General features: G+C 40.5%; 1 protein-coding gene and 1 pseudogene across 1 annotated transcript; one reads left to right on the forward strand and one right to left on the reverse strand.

Moving 5' to 3' along the window:
* Nucleotides 1-668: 668 nt before the first annotated feature.
* On the reverse strand, nt 669-2,768 carry LOC136545624 (uncharacterized). The gene is made up of 2 exons (XM_066537626.1): nt 2,611-2,768; nt 669-2,510 (listed from the first exon to the last, which is right to left on the reverse strand). The coding sequence occupies exon 2, from the start codon at nt 2,478-2,480 to the stop codon at nt 909-911; it is 1,572 nt and encodes a 523-aa protein (XP_066393723.1). The 5' UTR covers nt 2,481-2,510; nt 2,611-2,768; the 3' UTR covers nt 669-908.
* A 3,373-nt stretch (nt 2,769-6,141) lies between these two features.
* On the forward strand, nt 6,142-8,514 carry LOC136545625 (uncharacterized; annotated as a pseudogene).
* The last annotated feature ends 752 nt before the right edge of the window (nt 8,515-9,266 follow it).

The following is a 9,266-nucleotide window of genomic DNA, read 5'->3' on the forward strand; positions in this document are numbered from 1 at the left end:
CACATGTCATGGTGAGTCTACCCTTCAAACCCCCATGTCAAATTTTCATCTTAACAATGTTTTAGTTGTTCCCACTCTAGTGCACAACCTTCTTTCAGTTCATCAGTTCACTAGGGACAACAATTGCTCTATTGAATTTGACGCTTTTGGTCTTTTTGTCAAGGGTATCCCGATCAGGCGCGTGATGCTTCGCTGCAATAGTGCTGGCGATCTTTACACCATCCCCGCTGCACCTTCCGCTCCGCACGCTAGCCTCGCCATCTCCACCGACCTCTGGCATGACCATCTTGGTCATCCCAGCTCCACCACCATCGACATCCTTCGTCATAGTGCATCTATCAGTTGTAATAAAGTAGAGCATTCTCCTTGTCATTCGTGTCAACTTGGCAAACATGTGCGGCTTCCCTTTTCAAATTCTAGTTCATTGAGCTCTATGATGTTTGAACTTGTTCATTGTGACGTGTGGACATCCCCTGTTGCCAGTATCTTGGGCTATCAATATTGCCTCGTTTCGCACAATGATTTTACAACATGTCCAAATACAACGTATACAGGACTAGACTATACATGTCTAATAGCAGTGCACAGAGTTAACTATATATTTTCTCCTTCCACTAAATCCACTTCTCATCATGATTCCAATGTAATTGAGTAATTCCCAGCATATCTCAGCTGATGACATACAAACAATATCAATATACGAGACAGTGAGACAACTAAACTAAGACACAGTTGCATAAGTTCCTGATGTAGAACATACGTACTTCATTTCTTCCTTACAAAGACATAAACAATAAAGACTACTGGAATGTAAAATTAAGATTCTTTATGTTATTCATAGCTTCACTCCTCTTGCTTTTGCATTTGGAGCATTTAACACTAAGACTCTACCTCGAGGATATCTATGCTTATATGTTTCTCATAGTTTTTACTTTTCTTTCTGGTAACTGAGTTTCCTTTTCTTTCTGCATCCAGTCCATGAGAAAACTTTGCAGCCGGATGGGCACATGGGCACGCCATAAGTCGACGCAGTGAGTGAGTACACCTAGAAAGTTCCCAATCTTCTGACCCTGTCCTCGAAGCAGCTTCCTATTTGTAGGCCCCCCCAAAGTTCTCTGTGCTCTCATGCTTGTTCTCCGTGTGTTTATGCTTGGCTTCTCAACATGAATTCGTGCAGCCCCATGTTTAGACCTCCAAATCATTTGGTATACGGACACTTCACCATTGTGGCAGAAGTAATCTACGGCCTTTTCTACCATAATCTCTTCCAGTTGCTCCAAGGAGATGTCCCTATGCAAGACATGTTGCTGACCGCCAACTATCTCAACTGCTTCAGAACTTTTATTCACTGGTAGCATGTCTTCAGAAGAGCCATGGGGTGCAAAAGCAACTCCAGCTTTCAGATATGGAGAACTTTGCAGAGACATCGTGCCTTCAGACAGTGAGGTCTTTCCCTTGCTGTAAACTGAATGTGAGACCTGCCACTGCAAATTAAATGTAATTAATGGTTCTAGCGGAACATCTGATAATCCTGCCATGTTTAGGTTGCTAAAATGTGGAACCTCATGGTGTTGCTGCTGCTTGCAACATAACGGGTTCGGGCGAAACCATTGAGATGCTAAGTTCTGAAGATTGTACAAATGTTCTCTGTGGTATGAATAAGAAAATGGCACCCATGAGAAGTCTTGAGTAGGTAGTTGAGTAAGTTCGTTGGTAATTTTTTCAACTATAAATTTGACATGAGGGGCAAACAACTGCAAACTCCTAACTGCAATCCCAACTATGTTTGTACTCTCTGAAAGCTGTACTATCATACTAAAGAAGATATTACCCTCTATTGTACCATCTTTCTTGATAAATATTAGAACAACCTCTGTTCCTTGCTCTGCAGTACTAAATGGGATCAACCATAGTTGACACAAAGGCTGTTGGCTTCCTCGAACAATTTTATGGTGAATTTCCTTGCCTGCAAAAAGATTCTTGATAAGGGGGCCATAGGGCATGACGTGACAAAGTGGTGTGCCGCCAAGCTCTATGAATCTCAGGAATTCACTAGCACCATCTGCATACCACTCAAATCGTTTAACAACTGATGGGTTCAACTCAACGTTGTTGCGGTTAAAGATGGAGAAAACAAATGACTTGGTAGCATGTCCAATCCGTTTAGGAATGGAGGAATTCTTTACCTCCTGTTCCATATGTTCTTCTTCGAGGATTCTCTGCTTACATTTGTGCAGTTTCTCATCACACTCTTGTGCAGCACGCTTCAGCTTCTTTTGCCAGCGCAACATGGATGTATCAGTGATCTGCCATTTATTAGACATCTCAAGAGCAGCTTCCAGCCTGATGTGTGCCATCTCTAGCCTCTCTATGTTTCTGATTCCATTTGTTTCCTTTTTGTCCTCATATTTTTTAGCCAGGCCAGATAGTATTTGGCTCAATGACTCCTGGATAACAACAGAACTGACCATCTCCACCATTGGGATTCAAGCTTCTGTAGCACTCCTTCCCTGGTAAGAAAAAATATATATAGCAAGTGAGCATAAGAGATTATATATGTGAACATGGATATGAAGCAAAGATTAGGTAAGTGTGGATGCAAGAATCTACCTCTACCAAATTGTATGAAAACTGTGGACAGCTTTCCTGGGTACAATGAGAGAGATTCTGGATGTTATATTTGAACTGTGGAGTAAAATATGGTGAGAACTTTAGAAGATAATAGAGTGGCTAAGCCATGGGAGAAACAAAAAGAGGCACACAGTTCACAAACATAGAGGAGTCGTTCTTATAGAAATTTCTGATAATTTTGTAGCAAAAAGAGGTAGACAGGTCATTAATATGAAGGCACCACTCCCCCCAATGATAGGCAGTACAACATCGACATTTATGGGTCCGATAGCAAGGTGTGTGGAAAGAAATGGTCTTCACAGGGGTAGAACTCGAGAAGGATTATTTGAATAAATTTGTATTTCAACATGATTGGCGAGCATGAATTAAGTGGTCAAAACTTAAAGAGGGCCCCTTTGGATGTCATAGTTTCAAAAAACACTGATTGCCAGAAAGTGTAGCCTTAGAAACCAGAGGTGTTAAAAACCATGGCTTGGAGAAAAGGTCAGACTAGGAATGTTAAATCAAACTGCAGGACAGGGATTAATTGATGATAGTGAGGGGTGTGGAAAAAATGTTCCACAAGGGTATAATGCTTACCCAGTCCTAGATGCTTGATGCTGTGTAATTTGGCTAAGCAGATTGTTGTTAGCAAAAAGGACTACACTACATCTGATGCATCAAACTGCAGTCGAGGGATTGAATGTTGGGCACTATATATAGGAACTAGTATATGTATCTGTATATGGCAGGCTACGTATCCAGTAATTGTTTTTCCACAAAATATAGGAACTGATATCATGGTAGTGTTGTTTTAGAAACCGGAGGTGTGAAAGACCGCGGCTTAGAAAAAACCCCATCATGGAGTTTTTAAAATTCCAAAAACATGTTGGTTTTGTAATACCATAGTTTCAAAAAATGAAGCTAAGATTTGTTGCATCCATTGCATCATTGTTTTCCAAAACCAAATTATTTTTGAAAACTGTAGTATTTTATCAAAACTATAAAAAAAATTGTATCCAAACAGGGCCTAAGTTGTGTGAGAAATTATTAGGAGCGTGGTCCTATAACTTTCTGATTAGAGAGGAAAGTGACATCGAGACCTTTCATCAATGTAGCACTTCATGAGGAACTCATAAGTCAGAAAAGTCTCCAGCTTCACGACATGATTGATTGACACCTTGAAAGTGCCACTTCCTTTGCTGGCAATTTGTTTTTTGATAAAGCAAATATACAAATCTCTGTAAACTTATGGCATGAGCTAGTCGGACTAGGATCAACCTAGGGATGTTAAAATTAAATGAAACTGCAGGCCAGGGATTAATCGATTACAGTGAGGAGTGTGGAAGGTCCAGGGTAAGCAATGTTTACCCGGTCTTCATTGCTTGATGTTATGCATAATTTTGGCTTAATAGATTGTTGTTACACCTCTGGCCGGAATGTGCAGCTTTAGAAACCAGAGGTGTGAAAAACAATGGCTTGAAGAAAAGGTCAGACTAGGGATGTTAAATCAAACTGCCGGTCTGGGATTAATTGATAATAGTGAGGGGTGTGGAAAAATTTGTCTCCACAAGGGTATTAATGCTTACCCAGTACTAGTTGCTTGATGCTGTGTATTTCGGCTAAACAGATTGTTGTTAGGAAAATGGACTACACTATATCTGATGCATCAAACTGCAGACGAGGGATTGAATGGTGGGCACTATATATAGGAACTGGTATATGTATCTATATATGGTAGCCTACGTATATGGAGATTGTTTTTTCAGAAAAATATATGTATCTGTATATGGTAGCCTACATATACGGTGATTGTTTTTCCACAAATATAGGAAGTGATATCACGATAATGTTGCTTTGGAAACTATAGGTGTGAAAAACCGCAGCTTACAAAACACCCCAGGCTAGGATGGAGTTTTTAAAATTTCAAAAACACATTATTTTTCTAATACCATAGTTTCAAAAAATTAAGCTAAGATTTGTTGAATCCAAGAACCTCATTTTTTTCAAAACCAAATTACTTTGAGAAACTGTATTTTTCCAAAACTAAGTAAATTTATATCCAAATAGGGCCTAAGTTCTGTTAGAAATTATTATTAGGAGGGTGGTCCTATAATTGTCAGATTATAGAGCAAAGTGAGAAGTGACATGGACTCCTTTCATCAAAGTATCATTTCGCAAGGAGCTCAGAAGTCAAAAAGTCTCCATCTTAACCACATCAAAGATTACACCTTGAAAGTGCCACTTCCTTTGCTGGCAATTTGTTGTTGATAAAGAAAATATACTAGTCTCCATAGTAAACTTATGGAATGTGCTAATCGGACTAGGTCAGGCTAGGGATATTAAAATTATATCAAACTGCAGGCGAGGGATTAATTGTTGATAATGACGGGTGTCAGAAGGTCTGGACAAGGATCAATAATGTTTACCTGGTCCACATGGCTTGATACCATTCGTAATTTTGGCTTAATAGATTGTTGTTACAAAAAAGAACTACACTACATCTGTGAGCTTGAAAAGTGTTTATATGTATCATGCATGCTGCGGCTCTCTGAAAGCACTAACATATTTGGTGTCATAATGAAGTGTGTGCAGGCAGTTGCACCTCACTTCAACTTTGCAGCAGAAAGCTAGTATCAGGAGAGGGCTCATTCAGCTGCCTACCCAGGATTTTTTCTGGGATTCGCCTTACAGTGAAAGTGAGTTTGGGTTAATGGTCCCATTCGCTTGGAGTAATTCTGGAGAAATCTGGAGGAATTTGTGAGAGGAAAACACTGTTCCGGATGAAAAAAAAACGGATCCAGCCGGGTTTAAGGGCACGCGAACGGCGCCAATGTACACAACACTATGACACAGTGGCACCGTCCGAATCCACTCTGCTGCAGTGAGCACAGGCATCAATCTACCTCTTCTTCTAGCACCAGCAACACAATGGCATCATTGTCAAGGCTGCTGTCGAGTTTATTTCCAGAGGAGGTTATTAACATGTATTTGAAGTGGCATGTCCCACTATCTGATTATGGCACAGACAGTATGGGTTTAACTGCTGTACATAATGTCGTTCTCCAAATTCAGAATTGCCTGTTCTTAATCTAGGAGTTTTATTGATACCCCATGAATCTGCTGAGGACATAGAGCCTACAGTTCAGAGCTATGCTCTGGAGGTGATTGATGGAAAGAAACGGGGAAAAATACACACGAATGCAGACCTACAAGACTTGGGTGATAAGTTGTTGCCGAGGGCATGGAGTACCTCCACCAGAATTCTGAATCCAAGATGTATCAAATGTCCTTGAAATCTAGACATGGCACTGCTCATCTTTGTGTGGAAAATGCAACCATAGAAATGCAAACACCTGGTAAGGTAAGAAGTGAAGCTACTAGACGTGCTCAGAACAAAAGGGAAACGACCCTTCGGGAAGACAGAGAACGATGGAAACAGCTGTCTGACAGCTTGCTGAGGTTATGGGTTGTTCGTGGATCTGACAAGCTACATGGCTCAATCATGGACACGCGTAACTCAGCACAACAGCACTCCACACACACATTTGCTGGAGAGGTCTCCTTTATTCAAGGCCAGCACTGGGCTCCACGACACCTTCGATGGTATTGCCTTATTTGTTCTCTTTTTTTTTTCTCGAACACTGCCTTATTTGTTCTCGAAGAGTAGTAGCTAAGGAGCTTGTTTATTCCTTTCCCTTGATGTTCATTTTCGCGTACAGCTCGAGCCTTTGTTAAGCTTATTTGCAAATTTTTTAACAAGTTGAGAACTTGTGTGCTGTCTGTCTTGCCACCCCATCACTGAATTCAATAGCAAGTTATAAATAGAGTCGATTGAAGAGCGTAACGTTTGTCAGCTATCACCATCTCTCATGATAATTCGATATTATTAGTCATGCATACTTGTTTTTTTCTCTACGGTCTCATCATGGATGGAAGTATAATGTGCATCCAGGCTGGTAATTAGAATGTAATACAATGTTAGTTACTACATCTCTCATGAAGTACATGGGTTTAGTAGAAGAACTAAAATTACGAGTAGTTCCAAAAAAAAAGGATTAATTTCATTTTTGGTCCCTCTACTTTTGTCTTTGTGTAATTTTAATCCCCAACTAAAAAACCGTCTAATTTTGGCACCTCAACTATCAAAACTGTTCTAATTTTGGCTACAAATTTGATACTTTCTCCGTCCATCAGTCCCAGACATATTTCCAAATGAGAAAGTCTTCAAAAGTAGTCTAACTTTTAGTTTGTCTACTAGTTAGTAGAAAAACTCAAATAAAATAGCATTCATCATCTTAATTAAAAAATTAAAAGTATCTTAGAATATTTCTAATTGCCGGACAATTAAATGGATGCAAAATCCGCTGCCGTTTGATTTACGATCATGACATCCGCCAGCTGCCCAGCACCCAGACACCCGCTCACTCCAAGCCCCACCGGGCAGAATTTTCCCCGCGTGGAGCAGAGCGGAGGCCGGGCCACTGCAAGAGAAAAATCCCCAAGACCGAGCGAGATGGCACCGCCTCCGCCACCGGAGCTCATGGACGACCTCATCAGCGAGATCCTCCTCTACCTCCCGCCCGAAGACCCGGCGTGCCTCGTCCGCGCCTCCCTCATCTGCAAGCCCTGGCGCCGCCTCCACTCCGACGGCGCGTTCCTCCGCCAGTACAGCACCTTCCACCAGACGCCGCCCGTGCTCGGCTTCTTCCAGGACCAGTACCGCAAGGGCACCTCCGTTCCCCAGTACGTCCCCACAATACAGGCATCCCCGGTTCCCCAGCCCACAATCGCCGTCGCCAGCGGCCCCACCACCTCGTGCTATACACTCGATTGCCGCCACGGTCGCGTGCTCTTCCAAGCCGAGGATCAGCCATCACAGACGCTCACCGTCTGGGATCCTATCACCGGCAATCATAAGCGCATCTCGATTGGTGATCCCTTGACTACGTTTGATTTGGCTGGCTTTGCGGAAGGTACTGGCTCAATTTTCATCAGTGCAAATGATGACATCTCACTGTTGAACTCAAGTCTGGCCAGACCACAAAGACGGGCAAGAGAACAAGTGGCAGCCCCATCTTTCCTTTCATGGGCTTCTACACTCCTGGTAAAGTTTTATTTCTGCATTTTTATACGACTCAATATTTATTCAGACTGTTGCAAAATTATAGCATCAGAAATATTATTCTCAGTTGTAACTTGTGAATTGCCAACATTATTCATACTGTTGCAAAATTCAGCCTCAGAGATATTGTTCTAGTGAGTGGTGCGATAATGTGGATAATTGTAACTTCGATGAAGAAAAATGAACCTGTAGAATTTTTAAAATGCAATCTCAAATGTAGAAAAAAATAACTTGTTAAGTGGTTTACTAGGACAATAACTTTCCATATGTGTAGCCACTTGCCGATCTATACTGTGTTAAGACCTGTGTGGCCAATCTAATTCACATGTTCTGAATCTCAGTCCTGCAACTAGCAACATTTCGTATCCATGTGAGATCTTTTTGCTTGCTATGTCATTTTTATTATGTTTTCTTTTTCAGATCTTGTTACCGCTAGATTGCAAGTGTCAATGAGGACTGATTGATCAATGAAAAAATTGATCAAGCTACTGTGGGGAACTTGCGGAGTTGATGCTTGAGATGTTCTGTATCAGTTCTCAGTTAAGAAAGAGTATCCTATTATGTTTTTTTTGTATGTTTCATCTTCACAAATTTCCATGAGTCCATAATTACAGACCAAGAAGATCCATGATTCTGGTTTACTTATATGTATGCTTGTCTGAGACTTAATGCCCAAATCATGGTAACTGGCCTGCTTAAATTTTCAAAATGATGTGTCATTGTCTTCTCTTTTTTTATGATAAAGAATCTGTATGAGTGATTTAATTGTTATATCTTGAAGATGATTTGCATGGTTTACCTCGGCAGTACTTTCAGAAGATGATTACTCAAGGCACTGTTTTCATTTTCATTACTGCATCTGAAATGGATTGAAGTTAAGCTATTATATTTTTCAGTTCATGTCTGTAGATATTTTGCTCAAGTGCTGCATAAATCAATTTTTCTAAAAACATTATTGTCGAGACATAGGGAAACACCACACACCCTCTTAGGGGGGTGACCTTTTATATATAGGAAAAAATCTACTTAACCCCCCACCTATCAACCATGGTCTACTTCACGCCCCAAACTATAAAACCGTCTATTTTACCCCCTGAACTTTTCAAAACCGTCTATTTTACCCTCTGGGCGGTTTTTGACGGTGGTTTTGTTACAGTAACGGTGGTTTGCTACGCTACCTGTGGTTTCATCTTTTTCTTTTTTTATTTATTTTCGCTGAATCTTTGAAAAATCATAGTAAATCATAGAAAAATCATAAAATGGAAAATCCAATTTTGTTGAATCCACATGAGTAGATCTACATAGTTAACATATAATGTGGTATGCTTTAGTACAAAGGTTTTGCTGTACCTTTAGATTAATTGGAAAATCTAATTTTGTCTGTAATTAATTGAAATTTATCTATAACTAAGTTATATATGGTCCAATGAGTACGAAATTTTTACTATAGTTCAAGCATACAATAATTAGCCTACCATAAAAATTTCACCATAACTGGACCACAGAAGCTGCAGCTATGAATTGTTCCAAT

This window comes from Miscanthus floridulus, chromosome 3 (genome assembly GCF_019320115.1).
Source record: "Miscanthus floridulus cultivar M001 chromosome 3, ASM1932011v1, whole genome shotgun sequence".
In the NCBI taxonomy this organism is placed as follows: Eukaryota; Viridiplantae; Streptophyta; class Magnoliopsida; order Poales; family Poaceae; genus Miscanthus; species Miscanthus floridulus.

Coding starts and splice junctions, on each gene's coding strand:
- LOC136545624 (XM_066537626.1), bottom strand. CDS start 2,480: ATGGTGGAGATGGTCAGTTCTGTTGTTATCCAGGAGTCATTGAGCCAA.